The 18,214-nt window shown below is 34.6% G+C and overlaps 2 protein-coding genes across 3 annotated transcripts in view; one reads left to right on the top strand and one right to left on the bottom strand.

The window, feature by feature from the left end:
* Positions 1–18,214, top strand: part of LOC134542984 (serine/threonine-protein kinase SMG1) — a 322,401-nt gene that overhangs the window by 202,026 nt on the left and 102,161 nt on the right. For both annotated transcript variants that reach the window (XM_063387640.1, XM_063387630.1), the window contains exon 34: positions 5,942–6,061. In XM_063387640.1, coding sequence (XP_063243710.1) covers positions 5,942–6,061 — 120 coding nt within the window. The remainder of the gene's footprint in view (positions 1–5,941; positions 6,062–18,214) is intronic.
* On the bottom strand, positions 9,692–17,036 carry LOC134542993 (histamine H2 receptor-like). Its single transcript, XM_063387651.1, has 4 exons — positions 16,907–17,036; positions 13,100–13,511; positions 11,627–11,906; positions 9,692–10,103 (listed from the first exon to the last, which is right to left on the bottom strand). Exons 2-4 carry the CDS (start codon positions 13,495–13,497, stop codon positions 9,783–9,785), a joined length of 999 nt encoding a protein of 332 aa, XP_063243721.1. The 5' UTR covers positions 13,498–13,511; positions 16,907–17,036; the 3' UTR covers positions 9,692–9,782.

Raw genomic sequence — 18,214 nt, 5'->3', positions numbered from 1 at the left:
ATAACGAGAAAAAATAATAATGTTACTTGTTTACACTAAACCTACCTATCTGTGTATTTATGCCACGTAACTATTATTGGAGACAAGTACCGTATTTACTTGCACAATGTCCGCATTAATTTGGCTACATTTTTGACAAAAAAAATTGGGTGCGGACATTATGAGGTGAAGTCCGGAAAAAAAAATTTTGACGTGACAATGTCTAATAAATCGATGAACGCCAGCTGCACGCACAAAAAAGTGTCCTGTTACGCACATTGTCACATTTCAGTGTGTCCCATTACACTCATTTTATATTACTCTTTGCTAACCTGAACCTCCTAGCATTGCGACAGAGTCCGTGGCGTAATTCTGTTTTCATGCATTTCAATGTAACATTTGCATTGCCCTTTGCTAATCTCTTCCTCCTAGCATTGCTGCAGAGTCCGTGGCGCAAATATATTATTTTTGATTGCATCTTGGTGTTGGGTAAGCCATTTTCCTTCACATCATCCTTGAAACACTCCCATTCGTTTCCTACTTTTCCTATCATTGTCCTATCCTTATCAGAATAACACAGATTGGAAGAAGTTAATTATCAAACATGTATAAAAGTTATAGTTAAAATAATCTCTTCGTTAAAGTAATAAACATATTTGAATTAATGAGTGCAAATAAAAGTAAATTTATCAATTAAATTGTAGATTTCATTTCACTCCTTCTTTGTATCCATACAAAATAGTGATAATTCAATAAAAATGATTCAATTTTATTCATAAAAGTATGCAATCATTTCATCAATGTTTTGTTATGACATCATGTTAAACTATCGACCGTAAACCGACTTTACAGACAACCAATTTTTTCCTCAAAATTTTACATGTTTTGTGTAGAGTAAAAAAATTGTTCTCTCATAATTAGTTTACTAGTACCCTGATTTTATGTATGCTCACGGTTCCGCGGATTGCTTTAGTAAAATCGCTGCTTCGTAAAATTGGCACCCTTCCCTCGGCCCAGTTGAAGAATATTAACGGCGGCACACTACTTCGCAGAGTGCTGGTGACTGGTGACCCTCCGCAGCGGAAGTGAGAAATGTCACAGGTGTCGAGATAATTGGGTGCCTAGTAGACCAGTGACCTTTCCAATCCCTCTCCCAACGAACCGTGGTGGGAGTATTGAGAAGGTGAAACCGTGCGCATGTACCCTCACCACTTCTCCGCTACTTCCCCTACTTTGTGACGTAGTGTGAGTTGCAGCTGCTTTGTCCGTCTGCACGTGGGACGTGTACTGGCTTGTGCTACATATAGCCCATTCCCTTGCAACTCGCGTGACGTCGCAGGCAGCTACGCAGTGGAGTGCGAGTTTCTCAGTCCGGATGGTTTCACCACGCTACAAACCCTCTCAGCGACCACTCCGGAGAAATGAACAACTCAAGGTCAAAGCATTGTTGACAGCGTCGGTAACTTTCCATCCCATTACTGTGCCTTTCAGGGGTGGCCAAGGTTGTTTTGTCTGGTGCGGACTTTATGCAGATTTTTAAAAATTCCATTTCAAGTATTTAAAAGAAATGTGCATACATTATGAGATGGTGGACATTATGTGATTAAATACGGTAGTTTCGAAGTTCGTTCAGAGACCAACATAACCTTTTTTATAGACATCGTATATCACATCTATACCTTTTCTGAATACATAGGATTGAGGCAAAACCATAAATTTAATGAAAATGTTTTATTTTTACACATTTGAGATAATTATTTCCAGTATTAAATGAAAGTTAAGACATATTGTCATCTGTATGACAGGGTTAAATGAACGTCATACATACAGCAGGCATGTCATACCGACAACTTCTTAACAAATGACGACTTTTGATTCATTCTTGCTTTTAGTGGTGAAGCATCATACCAATGACGCGTCCTTCTTATGACGGGTGGAAAAGAGAACCATGCTTGCCCTGCAGCCCTCTAGTGATAACTGTTGAGGAATATTTCCACCTGGATCATTCAAAATTACTGAATTTTGGATCAAGTTGGTCAAGGCAAATCTATTAATGATGGAACACAATTATAAATATCTATGCATTGATTCACACAGTTTCATAGACAGTTGTTTTAAATATTTTAATTATGCTAAAGAGTAAGTCTGTGCATATAATAGCATTAAACTATTTACAAAAATATTCCAAGTTCTGTTTAATGTAGTATAAATATTAAATATAATAAGAGTGAAATATTATATATATAAATTCTGATTAATTATTAACTAACTGTGATTGTGTGTAGATATGACTGTTAATGAAACTACATAATGTTTACTCAGGATGATTTATGTTAAAATGGGATTCATTTATGCTTGAGCCTTAATAAAACAAGGATAGTGTAGTTTTGATCAAAGTTAACTAATGATGAACAATAAAGTTTTCAAATTAGTCTTATCTACCATTACCTAGCTAAACACACAGAACCACCATGTAGTCATTCAAATATACAGGCAGACTATCTGTAGAAATCAAACTTGTCAAATTAAAAATATGACAATGAGAAATATATATTTACTACACTACAACAAATAAAAAAAAGGATGGATATTCCTACAGTTGTGAAATAATGAATGTTTTAAAGTTTATGCTTAATTCTGCTTATTTTTATGTATGTATTTAAATTACTAATAATAGCACTGGTTATCAGTGAGAAATGTGCATTTGAAAGTTTTTGTAATTGACACATCAAAATCATATAAATAATTATAGGATTTGTATATTTGCATCTTAGGGGATTTTATAGTATAGGATGCATCAGCTCAAAGTTTTGAAGATAGTGCATCATCAACTTGATTTACATCTTTGGACCCAAAGATGATTCAGTGCTGATAAGGCAGCGAACATCTATTTGTCAATAAATCCTTAAATCCATGAAAAATAACAGTAATTTCTGCTGTATTATTGTGCCAGCAATATTCTACATGTTGTGTCTTGATCATGTATGACTTAATTGTCAAAATTAAATTGTTATAATTATAAGTCAATATCACGGGACTGAACTGCTGATTCTAGCACCCCTGTTCTGGTATATCTTTTCCCTAACGTCTCAAACAACGGTGCATCCAAATAATAAATACACTAACACATTCCCTCACAGTACAATTTACAGTTTAGTAAGGTAAAATATTTCTGTCCTCCCAATTTTTCTATACACCAATCCATCACTTAGCACGACTAATTCGTTCCTAAAAATGTTTGTGTTAATCGAAATCGCGTATTCTGAAGCATTAGTCCCCATAAATATAAGGCTAAATTATTTAATGTGTTCCAAGATGTGTAGGGAAGTAATCTTTACATAATATAAATGCGTAGAATAATACTTGAAAATGCATATGTCATATCATTTATCTTTTTAAGCCTACCACCGAATACGTTAGATAAAGAAAACATGGCACAGTGTAACGGGAGATAAGTGGTAACATATTTACCGTCAGTCAGCAGGTTGGCTTGCCCGCCCAGGCGTGACCTTCAACACGCGCGTGCGTCTGTCTCCCTGCTGTTGCAAGCAGCTGGATCCTTTGTTATTACGTTTAAAACTTAACAAAATTAAAACACTTTTATGAAATTAAGAACCGGTTTTATATAACTTTAAAACACACAGCCATATGTAAACATTTAATTTGTTATGCACACCTCTTATAAAAGCGGCTATGTAAACAAATCAGTTAACAGATAAACAGATTTAGATTTTCCCTAGAGCACAAACATAACATTAAAATATGTACAATATGTACATATACAAAACATAAAAGTTAGTTAAATATTTTCTGGGGTGAAATTAACACTATCATCTTGCTTTTTTTTAAAAAAAACGTGTCCAATTTCATCTGCTTTGGTTTCTGTTCTGCCATTATTCCAACTGCAGCTGCGCAATTCATCACGGCCTGGTTTGCGGCCGGGCATCAACGGTACGGCCTGGTCTGCAGCCGGGCATCAACGGTACGGCCTGGTCTGCGGCCGGGCATCGACAGTACGGCCCGGTGTTTGTTTATCTGCGTGCGCATCTCTTTACTCTCGCATTCCAAACCACTCTTCCCCCCTCGAATTCCATACCTGACGTCGCGTCGTTTCCGAGATTTTTTTTAGCCTGTGGCGATTTCGTGCTAACTGAAATTTACAGACGTGCTATTCGAGACTAGGGCAGTAAAATTTACATCGTGCTAACTGAATTCGCATTAATTGAAGACGTGCTATGCGAGGGATTGGTGTACTATGTTTGTTATTTTTTCCCATGTGAGAAGTTGCCCAAAAACTTTGTTTTCTGAATAAAACAATTTTTTTTAAGTGACAAAAAAATTACAGTTTACTTACTTAATTGAAAGAAATACAAAATTTCTAGATATGTAAATAATTATCTTTCAAAACATTTTCAATAATTACTGCCTTTATCTATTCCACCACCTGTGTTACACACGTGGAAATGTAGAACGCTCTGTTTGGCATAATGTCTGATTAGTTAGATGGTTAAAACCACACTCTTTCATGGTTAGCTTGTACTAAAACAATAGTACAAACATGCTACATTACCTTACGTCTCGCGATTGGGTTACGGTTTTTGTAGTTGGTTAATTATTTTAAATTTATGCGAAATTGAAAATTAGAATGTGTGGACAATGTATAAATTCTCTTTCAGGAATCTTTACAATAGATAGAGTTTCCTTGAATTTTAAACGCACCATCATTTGATGTGTTTGTCATGTCTTTAATTTTTGTTTGTTTGTGCCGTATGCGTTCCTATACCATTCATCCGATTGCGATGAAATTTTGGTGATTTGTTATGCACATGCCCATGAAGGTTACTGAGACGGTATAAATATTTTTCAATAGTTGGAGCACGAATTGTGTCAAAAAATGTGTTAATTTCATTTTATATAGCGGCACTTTGTCTGTTTTTGTTGTATAAGTGTGCACGCATGACACAATTTATTTAAATATAAAAGAGAGACAGAGATAGACTGATATATATATATATATATATATATATATATATATATATATATATATATATATATATAGTGAGATAGAGACGGAGAGATAAGTTGAGATAGAGTGAAGTATAGAGAATGAAATGGGTTAGATAAAGAGATGTATAGAGCTATATAGAGACTTATCTATAGAAGATATAGAGATAGTGAGATGTAGATAGAGATAAATATGTATAGAGAGATGGATAGATGATTTGTATATGTGGAACTACTTGAAACATATTACAAAACAAAACTGAATGAGGCATTGCAATGCAGGCCGAACATTAGCTAGATAATGGAATCTTTTCAGTATTAATAATCTCTTATTTTTCAGCTTTTTTCTATATTGCTTTATAAAGTCTAAATTACATACAGACCAGGTAAATAACTAAACTGGCAGAACAACGTCTGTCGGGATCTGAAAGTGATATAAATTAATTTTCACATTTGACATTCAAATTAAGAAGACAATTACTAATTACACCATGTGTTCAGCTCGGGCAACGCCGGGTATTGCAGCTAGTTTATTCATATATGTATTCTTTTAACAAACTATGAAGGAGAAAAACCTCCTTTTTCCATCTAAGAAGTTTTTCCATGTAAGACATTTTTGAAGATAGTCCCTTGGAAAAGTCTTAATAGAGTTTCACTGTATGTTAAAATTATATATATTTGAAGTAACTTTGCTCAGCTTATTATAACTTACACAGACATTAGTTAAGAATATTTTGTGAAATTTATGAATTTTAACCAAAAATATGGAAACTTGAATTAGATTTTTAGCAAGAAAAACAAAATAAATGAAACAAATATTCTGTAAGTTACTTAACAATACATATTTTTTTTCATTTGGCAGAGGGCATCTAATTTATGTTCCAAAACAAATTCAGCTTGTTTTATGTGCATTAAAATTACACTAGAGATACTAATAATTTTCTTTATTTCACTGCAGGTGGTTCATATAGACTACAATGTGTGTTTTGAAAAAGGAAAAACACTGCGTGTGCCTGAAAAAGTACCCTTCCGTATGACACCAAACATTAGATGTGCCCTTGGCATCACTGGTATTGAGGTAAGAGCTTTAAATTTTCTTCTTCATTTTGTCTGTCGCTATATGCTTTTTGTGATCCAGTAAATGCTTAAAAATAGTTTATAAGCTAGTCTAATTCAAATAAATTTTCTAAAGATTTTGCTGTCACAATGTCTCAAAAATCTGTGTGTTACAATTAATATCCAATTTTTTATGTCAACTTCTGAGTAAGTTATTTTATTAAAAATAAGTATTATTAATAGAATGCTAAACAATCAAAAATGGCAATTTTTGTTACAGAACAGCACATTTTTACAATAATTGCAACATAACTCCATTACAATGGTCTAGAAAACCTGTAAATGTATATTTACTGTCTACTCACTTGTAAGCTTCTAAAAGTATGTTAATCTTCTAATTCTAACACTTTAAACCATCCATATCAATTCTTAATGAATTACGTACAGTAATACTCTGAAGAAAATTCCTGCATAATAAGTTATAAAAATTTGGTACTTGACCTTCAAATTTATACAATTTTACTCTTTTAATAAGTTCTCCTTTTTAATAAGTCTAAATTTTGAAGCACATTGAGAAACATTTTAACATTAATTACATGATTTGTGATATTTTCTTTAACACATTTGGGTCCACGCTCAAGCCCAGCTCGAGCATAGTATTTTAATACAATGGACAGCACTAGAGTCTAACTTGAGCAGACATTTTTATGGACTGATATCTGTTCGCTCTAGCTGAAAAAGATCTTGGGTTGTCATGTTGTTATACACACTTTCCACAGTTGTAGTTTTATTGGTTGCCACTAAATGCCATTTGCTGTACTGTGACATCGTCCGGGGCAATGCCTCCGAGCCCAATACTTCATTAACCTCCCACCTTCCCCTCCAGCCACGGCATTCAAACCTCTCGCCGCGTGTGTAGTGTGGGGATAGAGCGCCACGGACCTCGAAAAGATGGCGCGAGAGGCTTTTGTTGAGGCTACCTGGCGGTCATATTTTTCCCGGCAGTTCTTCTTCGTCATCGCTGTGAGAGGGAGCTGAACTCGACGTAAACCAGACGTACCGCGGAGTGTTTATTTTAGTTATCTTGTATATGTTGGATTCGTAAATAAACGTGTGGACAATCGCCTGTGACAGTCAGCTCAGTTCTACCACGTGCGTGTTGTCTGAGTGCCTGATCACGTGTTTGCCTCCTCGACGTCTGGCGTGTGGGACGCCCTAAGAACCCACCCATCTAATCATCAGAGCGTGCCCGGCGCTGAGATCGTGCCCGGTCCAGGTGTCGCGGAGAACTGCAGCAAGGGGGTCGAGTCACGTCCTCACACGGGCGACGCCACGCCCTGAGGCGAGAGTCTCCGCCGGGTCCGTGCCCCTTGACACAGTGGCGCCCAGTAAACTCGTACGTCTCATTAACAATACCCCTGACCGTGTCAACTGTTTAGCGTGTGAATCGGTTTCGTACGTACTGTATCGCGCCAGGGGAATTACCAGGTTTTTGTTGTGGTGGAATTGGTGAAAAGATTGTGCAAGAGTGACAAATTTTATGAACAGGGAGAATTTTATACATTTTCTGGTTCAGAAGCTGAAATCTGCAGTTCTGATTCTCATTGACATTGATGAAACTTCCGATGAACTTGCCTCTTTTTCGGCACAGACGTCATGAAAAATGTAAAGACTGATACTTATCGATACACAGGTGCCATGATTGACAAAATGAAACTGGCAAAAAAAATTGAAGCTAATTTTAATCTGGCAGTGCTGGACTACTGTCAAATTTCAAGAACTTTGTGACTTCTTTGCAGTACCTCACATGTGCCTAGTCAAGAATTGCAAGATAGCATTATTGGTGTAATGACAACATAATGCACACTCCATTTCCTGGCCGTCTCCTTAGTAGAGACAGATTCCGATCTATATTATTCATGCATCATGCTACACATGAATGCAAATGCGACTAAAGTACCAAGACAAGAAAATCATGATCCTCTTCATAAAGTCAGGCCATTTTTCAATCATTTTATCAGTCAATGTAAAGGTTGTTTTTATCTGTCAGAGATCCTGACTATTGGTGAAGGAATGTCTCCTTTTGGAGGATGTTTATACTTCCGCAGGATATGTCCTAAATTGTGAGGTATATGCTGGTGTTGCTGGAAGTGTGGAAATATCTATTGAGAGTCGTGTTCAAAATTGTGTCATCATTTTGGCAAGCCACAAACAATTTACATGGACAGATTTTATACAAGTCCATCATTATTCTGTCAGTTGTGGGATAAAGAGACCCTGGCCGTGGGTACGGTACAAAAAAAAAAAAACCACAAAGGCTTGCCAACTGCACAAAAATGCAAAGAACTCTCAAGAGGTGAAATAATTTTTTGCAGATGTGGTCCTTTGTTAACTGTAAAGTGGAAGGACACATGTGATGTGTACTGCTACCCCACAAAACACAAAGCCTCATGCAGTGAAGTCAACATAAGAGGTAGATACTAAAACTAAACCAGATATTGTACTTTACTACAATATAAACAAAACTAGCGTTGGTCACGTTAATTACTCAATTACTATCACTTTAAAAAAAATCATTAAAATAGTGGAAAAAGATTTTTTTTCTCTGCCTCTTTTTGATGTCCATCATAAATTCTTTAATTTTGTTCAAAAATCTAGGGCTGATGGCAACAAAAATAGTTTGGAAAGCTTCTTGAAAGCTCTTCATAACCAGCTGGCTTTGTATGGTGCTACGACACAGAAGTTCAATCATCACCATCCTTATCTATGAAGTGAATCTCTGCTCAGCATTTTCTGGAAAAAAAATGTTGCAATCGAAAAAAAAAAAAACCTCACAATATACTGTAAAGTATGTTCTGATGTAGACAAAGCCAACATTGATAAACGACTGAGGGGAGAACCTCTTTGGTGGTGAGAAGACTATGGTTTTGCTCTGTGTGTGCCAGATTACCTCAAAAAGTTTCATACGGAGTCAATATTTTCATAAACATAATGAAATGAAAATTTTTTGAGTATTTAAATCTTATACTGAGGTTATTATTTTGAAATATGTGATAAAAATATAACTGAACTGAATTGAAAAAAAAATTTCATTACATTGAATCAAATAAAGTGTGTATTATGAAAAATTATTTTATTTATGTAAAACATATTATATCATAAAAATCATCATTCATAAGCATTAAACTTTAATGTAAAATGAAATTATACCTAGCCTTAGTGTAATTTTACATATTACTAAGACCACCTTATTGTGTCCTCATAAGTAGTTTCTTAGTAATACTAAAATATCTTAAATACATATTCTGTGTAGTTTCTGTTGTAATTTATGATTTGACAATAAATAAATTTTTCGTCAGCTATGGTATTTAAAAGTTAAAGGAAAACCACTTCTTGTAGAAAAAATGTAAGAAGGATTGGGCTGTTCTGTAAAACAGCTTTTGGTTAAGTGAAGTATGCAGTCATCTAAGAAACTGGAGAAAATTAGAATTTAAAAACTATTGAATTTCAAAATTTTGTGGGTAATCAGTCACTTTGGAAATTTTTTTGCATACTTTCTTTAATTCTACCATTTTCCCTTTTTTTTTTTTTTCTTTCACACATGTAATAAATATTTAGTGTACTTGTTAGGGTAAGATTTAATAAAAATATATTTCAGTTATATACTTTATTGTGATTCATAAATATAAATGCACATGTCACAAAGTTTTTGTAGTATGTATGACTCAAAGTTAATATTTATATTATGGCAAAACACATGGTTGTTGCATTCTGATAGGTAATTGTAGGGAAATACTTGGACACTGAGTTTGTTGCATAATCTTTGGAGAAGTCTTCCAAAATATTTTCTGACAGCAGAGCAGTTGCATGAAGACGTGTTTGAATCCTGGGTTCTTCCACGCATAGATCATTGGGTTCATGAATGAGTTTGCAATCCCCAGTGAGAAAGCGAACTTGTAGACGATGGTCGATGCTTGGGTCTTGACTCCCATCACTTGGACGCACGAGGCAATAAAAAAAGGCAACCAACATATCGAGAAGCTCACCATTACCATCATTACAACCTGGAACAAAGGCAACAAGTGCTTTGAGAAATATTGATAGTCAATTGTGGTTTTTAACAACAACAGTGTATGTAATTGATTTTTGTGAATTGATTGTTGGCATCGGATTGAGTAGCGATCCATAACAACGACTTGGTATTTCTACGCGTCAACTGCTGGAAACGAACCCAACTTGACAATTCCAGTTTTGCTTTCCACCTTAGGTGGTGAATAACACGCAATCTTATCAAGACGAAGGCATAAACAGGATGTAGTTACTGTTGAATAACAAGACAAAACAATAGTGCAGTATGTGACTCAGAGAACAAAGAAATCAACACTAACACATCAATGAACGAGTTTAATTCAGTCAATGCCCTTGACTGTTTACAATTCAGTTCAAATATTACAAGGTTTACACCTTTTCAAGTCGACAATGGATTAAAAAGAGTAGCTCAAGATTGGGCATCGGGTTGAAAGTGCTATGGTTAAAATGATTGGCCACTAATTATTTTAAATTATTTTTATGGACTGAGGTTTGATTACTGATTGTATGATAAATTCATAACTAGCTCTTGTACCTGTTGTCAACAGGTGCATTCTCGCACACACAGCAGCATACTTTTTTTTCATATAGCTGCTCACAGTATCATAAGAAAAATTTTAATATTTGTCTTGTGTCTCTTGCAAAATTAAAACAAATTAACACTTTCAGGAAAATTCTCGTGCACTTTATAGTCTTGTGAGTTGGCACTCGTACTCTGTGAGGGCAGGAACTTCCCTTATCTTAAATATGTTCGCTCGCATTACATACAATCGCAGGCCATTCTCATTTGTATTTGGTAACAAGTGACTAAAAAGAACAAATTTCAGACTTTCTAACGATGTAGCATACTTATTAATATAATTTCATTTTCCAAGAAATTAAAAAAAAAAATTTAAAATTTCAGTCATGAACATTGAGTGCATTAATCTGCTAGTTTTAAAACAGTTAGACTCTTTTTTTACACAGTAAAGTTTTTAACTATATGAAAAATCAAAATAAATATTCATTAAAATTTTTGCTGCACATTATCTATGATTGTTAAACATACTAACTATGTAACTATGTTTAGTTAGTTAAATTAATGTTTTAGAAATTAAAGAAAGGATTTTTAATCAAAACAAATTATTTTACAAATCAATGTTTAACTTTAAAGTGATTTACTTTAACCATTACCTTAAAATAACTATCAAATTTAAACAAATAAATTCTATCTAAAAAAAATTCTGCATCCATTCTTTAATTAATTAGTAACTCCCATTTGGAGGCAAACAATAATATTTTTGAAACATCTGATATTTCTGCCTGGTTTGATGATATAAACCACTCATAGATAATTGTTCAAAAACTAAGGAAATTACAGACACAGTCCTTTTACAACTTTTACAACTTTATGTACTGATGTTACTGTCTGTCCTACATGTAATCAACAGTATAATATTTCATGGCAGTAAATATGACTTTACAAGCTAAGTTTGTACATGTAAAGTTCTGCTTGTACCTGAATGGATTTCTTGTCACGTGAGCCAGAGTGACAGATGCTAACTTGGCTGATGTTTCTTGCCTGGCGGGCTGCTTCCCTCCATATTCGCCAGTAGATGAAGACCATGGCAACCCAGACAAGTAGAAATGCTGGAGTGATAATGAATAGGACATACTGCCAAGGTAGCACTTTGTCCATTTCACAGGCAGTATTGTCCTTCCAGTTGTTCCAGTACGTGGGCACAGTAGCTATGATGAGAGCAACAAGCCATCCCACTGCCACGATTGTGCCGACTACCCTGATAGAGGAATGAAATGCATACCTGTTCATACTGATTCATATATCTGTACCTCAGAGGCATAACACACCATGTCCACTTTTGGGCAGAATGCACTTTTAACCATTGTTTAATGTTCGTTCTAATGGCAAACAAAACTAAAGATCTGTGATATGTCAAAAATTCACGTATTTTGTGTAGAAAATAGTTGAGTGACTAAGTAAGGTACTCTTTTAAATACTTTAAATGCTCTCATGAAAAATATGGTTTTTCTGACATAATGTCATATGCCTTCGAGGGGTAGATATTAGATTTATATCAAAACATTGTTGATAGAACAAACTAATTTAAAAAAATTGAAGAGCTTTAGAATTGTTACTCCTTAGCATTCAGCTTGCATATCTATTAATATATTTGCTATTAATTTATGCCAATCATAGCAAAACATATTTCTTCAGTTAGTTTTTTCACATTAATATATATTTTGCATCTTATATTATTAAATTAATTACAGGTTACTATTCTTATTTTCATAATTATTCTTTAAGGAATCTAAGACTAAGTTGGTCTTAAGATAAATACGTACTTAATATACATAAACTATGGCTGTTATGATACCTGATACTAAAACCAACATTTATTATTACTAGCCACACTTTGTAACTGTAGTTAAAACATATTTTATTTAAAATTTGTTAGCGAATATCATAATTTTATTATTAAATCTGAAATAAAAAATCAAAAATAAAGCAAGCTCATTAAAACACTGTATATCATGTATTTGTTTGATAACCATTCTCTTGATTTCTCATATCTAACCAGTAGACATTTAATGATTATTAAGATTTGCCTTGACCTGGCTGCATAGAGGCTGTGGTCTGCCACAATCAACAAAAAGCGAACAAAGCAATTTGAAAAACAAATCTGTTCAGGCATTTTTATTTCCAATACCACAGATACCTTTGTCGATGCCTTGTGATCGGCCAAGAGCTGAATTTTGGCCGCCGATATACAATACCAGTATCTGTAGCAGAAAAACCCTAGAAAATACTAACTTTTTGTAACAGTGGTGATGCTCATGTACTATTACCACCACAATACTATAATATCCGTAGTTAAAAAGTCTTGAAATAATTTTTGGAGAAAAAAAAAAAACTACGTTGTTTATTAGTGGAGGGGGTAGCCTGTTGTTACTGAACAGAAAGTGAGCTCACTTCTCGGTGATCCAACAGTTGTAGTGGAGGGGGTAGACGATGGAGATGTAGCGGTCGACGGTGATGCCAATGAGGCTGCAGATGGACGCACAGCAGCTGAGCAGCAGCAGCACGAAGCGCAGCAAGCAAGCGACAGGGTGCGTGCCCAGGCGCGCGCACAGGTAGAAGGCCGTGTGGTAGGGCAGGCTGAGCCCCACCAGCAGGTCCGACACGGCGAGGCTCGCCACGAACTGGTTGGAGATGAGCATGGAGAGGTGACGGCAGCACGCCATGGCGTACACGGTGGGCACGTTGCCCGCCAGGATGGCCAGCATCAGGAGAACGTCCAGGGCCACCCAGAGCGCTCGGCCCAGGTGGTCCTCGCACTCGAGGACCGTCTCTGGCACCGTACAGTTCATTGGCCTGCTCCCACCTTATCAGAACATGCAAACAAAATTAAAACCCACAAATGATTGCTTCAATCAGCATGCACAATTGTGACTACTGTACAGGGAGTGTGTGGTGTTTGCTGGGACCGTGCACAAGTGACACACTGAGTCACGCAGTGCAGCGAGACAGTGTGGACAAGTTTTTGGAAGTTTCAGTTCTTCCCAAAACCTCATGCTATTCCAAATATTCACTATACCGAAGTGATCAAAGTCACAGTTAATCCACTGTTCTACTGTAACGTAACTATACATATATGCAAAGGAATAGGTTCTTGACCAAAGCAGGAGTACCACTGTACATAGTGGTCATTTTTTGATGACATATGGCTTAAAGTGATAGTCGGAGATCGACTTAATATGTGCAAGAAGTGTGCATTTAGTTGATACTAAACACAAATGTTGCTGCAGCTGTTGCCTGAAGATTCTGGGAAACGATGTAGAGAAATCGTTGCTGGTGTAACATACAGTGCAGTATTATCTAAGTGTGTACTTGCTTCATTTTTGTTTGCAACATACCAAACTGATGTACATTAGGGCTACTCAAGCTAACAAAACATTTTTCACTAAGAAACTGTTAAACCAAGGGTAGATAACTCATGGCCCACAAGCTATTTATGAAACTTTTGGATTCATCAAATATTTTACGTAAATGACAGTTGAATGGTAAATCAATACACTAGTAAAAAATTTAGTAGAAACATGAAATAGAGTATTATAAAAGGTGATGTATGCAAGTAAAAGTGACATAAGAAATCTCTAAATCCTAATGAGTACAGAAAAAAGACTTACAGAATAAAAACTTAATGGTGTGCCTGCCTGCAACTGCTCGCCCTACACCCCCCTCTGGCTAGGAGCAAGGACAGTATACAAGGCACGCTCAGGCAGAAAACCCTTGGCGGGGCAGCACAAAAGACAGGCCGCCTACTACTCGCTCCCAAGCCATAGTACTAGGGGAAAGTTACACCCGCGGAGGGAGTTAGAAGTGCGACAATTTGCATTTCAGTTTCAACCGTACAGGGCTATTTTGTCCGTTATCCATTCCTCAGTTATCCATCATTCTGTATGTCGGTTGGTTCATCAGATGCTTCTAGTTTGTAAAATGATATAAGATTAAATGTATACATTGTCATGGATAATATATTACTGTATCCTAAAACACAAACAATATACAGTACTGTGTGTAATATTATATGTACATATAAATGTGTACAGCTAGTTGATCATCATTATAACTGTGTAAATTATTTATAAGTTAAAATTGTGTACAATTTTTTATGTACCTTCTTTGACTATATGCTTATATGTTTTATCAAAAATGTGGTTTTTGTTTTACATTGTCTTGACAGTAGTTAAAGGAAAACAATATAATAACCATCCATACAGAATAAAATAATTTGGTGTTTGTTTTAAGCTTGTTGAAAACTCATTTGTGTGTATTGGGTGGTAAAACATCTGAAATCAACTGAAATGTAATGTTTCTCTCTCCCCACCAGCGACTTTTATGCTACTAGAAGTAATGTGTCAATGAATTTTGGTTGGAGATCACTAAAATTATTATTTTTTAATTGATTCTTCTTTATGTTAAGATAAAATAAATTGTTTGGTGCATGCCTAGGTCAGTCAGCATTTTCAGTTCTTGTAACTGATTTTTTTTTTTTTTTTTTTTTGTTAAATCCATAATGGGCCAGCTAAAATTAACTGTTTGGCTGAAAGCATAAATTTTTTTTTTCCATCTTGCATGCTCCCAAGCATATGACATCAGCAGTCAATAAAAGAAAGTTCTTGTTTAATCAACTATTGGTTAAGGATCTGCATGGTGTATTTATGGCTAATCAGATGGGACCCTTAGAGACTGTTTGGCTAAACCTGTTTCCTCACTTGAGTAGATCAACTTGGTTCGACTTAAACCATTATAGTATTGAAATAAATAGGCCTTTACTCAATCACATACAATACAATACAATTTATAACTACAGCAAAGCATTGTTTTGGGATATAAAATGGCAATCAAAATAAATACAAAAAAAAATATTGTTTAAGGCGTTGTGGCATGTTCAGTTCTTCTATTTTCAAAATTTCACAACTAAACGAAAAAAATCTTTTTATATACAAATAAAATTCCCTGTTGCGAACAGTTAGGCTTCTGTGAATATTATTTTTAATTCAAATATTGAGTTTGGAATAGAATATCAAATTATTCATGACTGTAGAATATTGTTCTAATTAAATAAAATCTACGGTACTAAGTTTTTCACACTTCACAGGAGTTCAAGAAAAGTTGATGAAAAATACAGTAAAATAAAAAAGAGAGAAATATGTATGAAACCATTATAGATAGCATGGTGTAAAATGCATGAAAACAAAAAACCTGGCAATGCATTTTTTTCTTCCATTAAAATTTTGTGTTTGAAAAATATGTTGTGTGTCCAATTGATTCCAACTGTTATGTAAAAAAATAGAGTAGTTTTAATTATAAAAAATATGTTTTAAAATATAAAAAATTTTATGTAATTTTTTTCAGAATACAAAACCAATTTTTTTAATAAATCTTATAGGCTTCATTAATGTTGCACTATTTTTGTCTAATTTTTTTATTTTTGTAAAAAAATTTACATTTGCTGTATCTATTTAATGTCAAATAAAATATTATATAATATTATTCACAAATATTAAACATTTTTCAAATACTCAAGTCTTTTCCGGGATATAGGCCTAATACTATTTACAAAAAAAAAATTGCTATCTCAAAATTATAAATTTTTCTGAGGGCCCTAATTATCTATTTTGGGATTCATTGTGACAATATGTTTCTCCCGTATCATTTCTAAAATGTTCCTTTGCCCCTGCTACCATTCTTACAATGATGATGAAGCATAAGCCTTCATGTATGTTGCTATAGTGTATCCCAACTAAACTTAACTAAACACTTCTGAATTTCTGCCAATTGTTTTAGTTCTGCCAAAAAATTTTTTTTCGAAAATATGGTAAATACCTGTCAAGCCAATTTTTAGTTGAATTTTATGCAATTGGTGACTATCATAAATAAAATCTCACAGATTGAGATTAACAGGAATGCTTTATAGTTGAAGCATTAATATTAAACACTCAGTCCAGTCATTAGTCTGTCTGCTCCAAGACCAAATGGCTAACCTTAAGCTTTAAAACATCTGTGTGCTAAAAATATGGAATAACAATAATTGTAGATTATATGTTTCTTGGCAATCATCTGAACTGCTTAAAGCAATAAAAAATTAATTCTTCTTCCAAAATAAATTCAAGTTACAACAGTATTAGGTAAAATATTTTACTGTCCTGCTTTCCTCTCAAATTTTTATCATCACGTTCATGAAATACTTATGACTATTTCAGTATCTCTTACGTGTGTATTGTAAATGTTGAACGTTGCAAATTGTTGTTACAATCGACTTTTTTTTCTCAAAACTTGAGCTACTATGCAAGCCCAAATTTTTGTAGTAGTCATCTTGTTCTCCTTGGAAGTCCGCTCACTACTGAACCAAGCTGGAGCTGAGGGAAATGAAACACACCGCGAAGATAAGCCCGTATCTCACACGTATCTCTATAGAGCTGTGATACAAAACCACTATTTTTATTCTTGTTGCTACCACCCCAGCACAGAAGGTGTAGTTGATTATTCAGCCATTTTTTCCTAGTTCCCCAGCAGTCTGTCGTTAAAGTATTAATTTGCCATCTATCGTGCTCCTGTCGTGCCCCTTCTGTTCTCGTTGCGTGCACCTCAATTAAAGTGCCGATGGGCTTTGCTGGGAACCATGACAGCTGCAGGGTTGACGAGATAAAGTACGTGACGTGCTCCTATCACCTCTCGCTTTAGCTTGATGCTCTTGTTCCCCTCTGCTCTTGAAAAACAGCAGCCAGCCAAATACAAGCTGCAAATATGCTGGAACCATACAGTAGAGCCATTAATGTTTAATATGAGAGAGAATTGGAAATCAATCATATTGTGTATCATGCTAGAAAAGAAAGTGATACTTAATTATTTGTTTGTATGTATAATATGTATTATATACTTTAAAGTCCTTGGCCCTTGCCAAGATATGAAAAACCTTACAGAGAGCACAAAAAAAAATGTATATTCATATATACAAACATACTTTATCCTAATACATTTACTTTCAATTCAAACTGAAGATAGTTTAAGAATTTTATTTCAGATAGTACTAAAAAAAAATTATTTGGAATATAAAAAAATTTCTAATGATAAGTTCTTTGAATTGTCTGACAAAAGGCAAATATTTGCCAATTAAGGGTAGCCACACCTGTTATATATGATGGGAATTGGAGATGGTTAATGCATTTTCAGCATCTACGTGTCTCTTGCACATAAATCAAATATGGATAAACTTCCATCTGTAGTATTTTTAGGTTTATTGAAATTTCACAAATAGTACCATAGTAAAGGAGTTTTACTTGCCATAGGAAAAAATGTTAGTTGACAAGCTCTCATATTTTTCTGTACATTATCACTTCAAAGTGAGAATATTAAATTTAAATGAGCTCTAAAACTGCAAACAGTCTTTATAATTTGCAAATTGATGTAATAAATGCTTGTTTCAAGGATTTCTTATATGATTAGCATGAAATTCTTAGTCATTGTAAGGCTACATACCGTAATAATCAGGCACAAGAAAATTAGTCAAACTATTTCCAA

This window comes from Bacillus rossius, chromosome 1, assembly GCF_032445375.1.
Source record: "Bacillus rossius redtenbacheri isolate Brsri chromosome 1, Brsri_v3, whole genome shotgun sequence".
In the NCBI taxonomy this organism is placed as follows: Eukaryota; Metazoa; Arthropoda; class Insecta; order Phasmatodea; family Bacillidae; genus Bacillus; species Bacillus rossius.
The sequence above is the reverse complement of the archived record's forward strand: the minus strand, read 5'-3'. Positions and strand labels throughout refer to the sequence as shown.

Coding starts and splice junctions, on each gene's coding strand:
- LOC134542993 (XM_063387651.1), bottom strand. CDS start 13,497: ATGAACTGTACGGTGCCAGAGACGGTCCTCGAGTGCGAGGACCACCTG. Junction 11,907..13,099: donor AACTGTTGGATCACCGAGAA/GTGAGCTCACTT, acceptor TTCCTCTATCAG/GGTAGTCGGCACAATCGTGG. Junction 10,104..11,626: donor GTGACAAGAAATCCATTCAG/GTACAAGCAGAA, acceptor CCTTTGTTCCAG/GTTGTAATGATGGTAATGGT.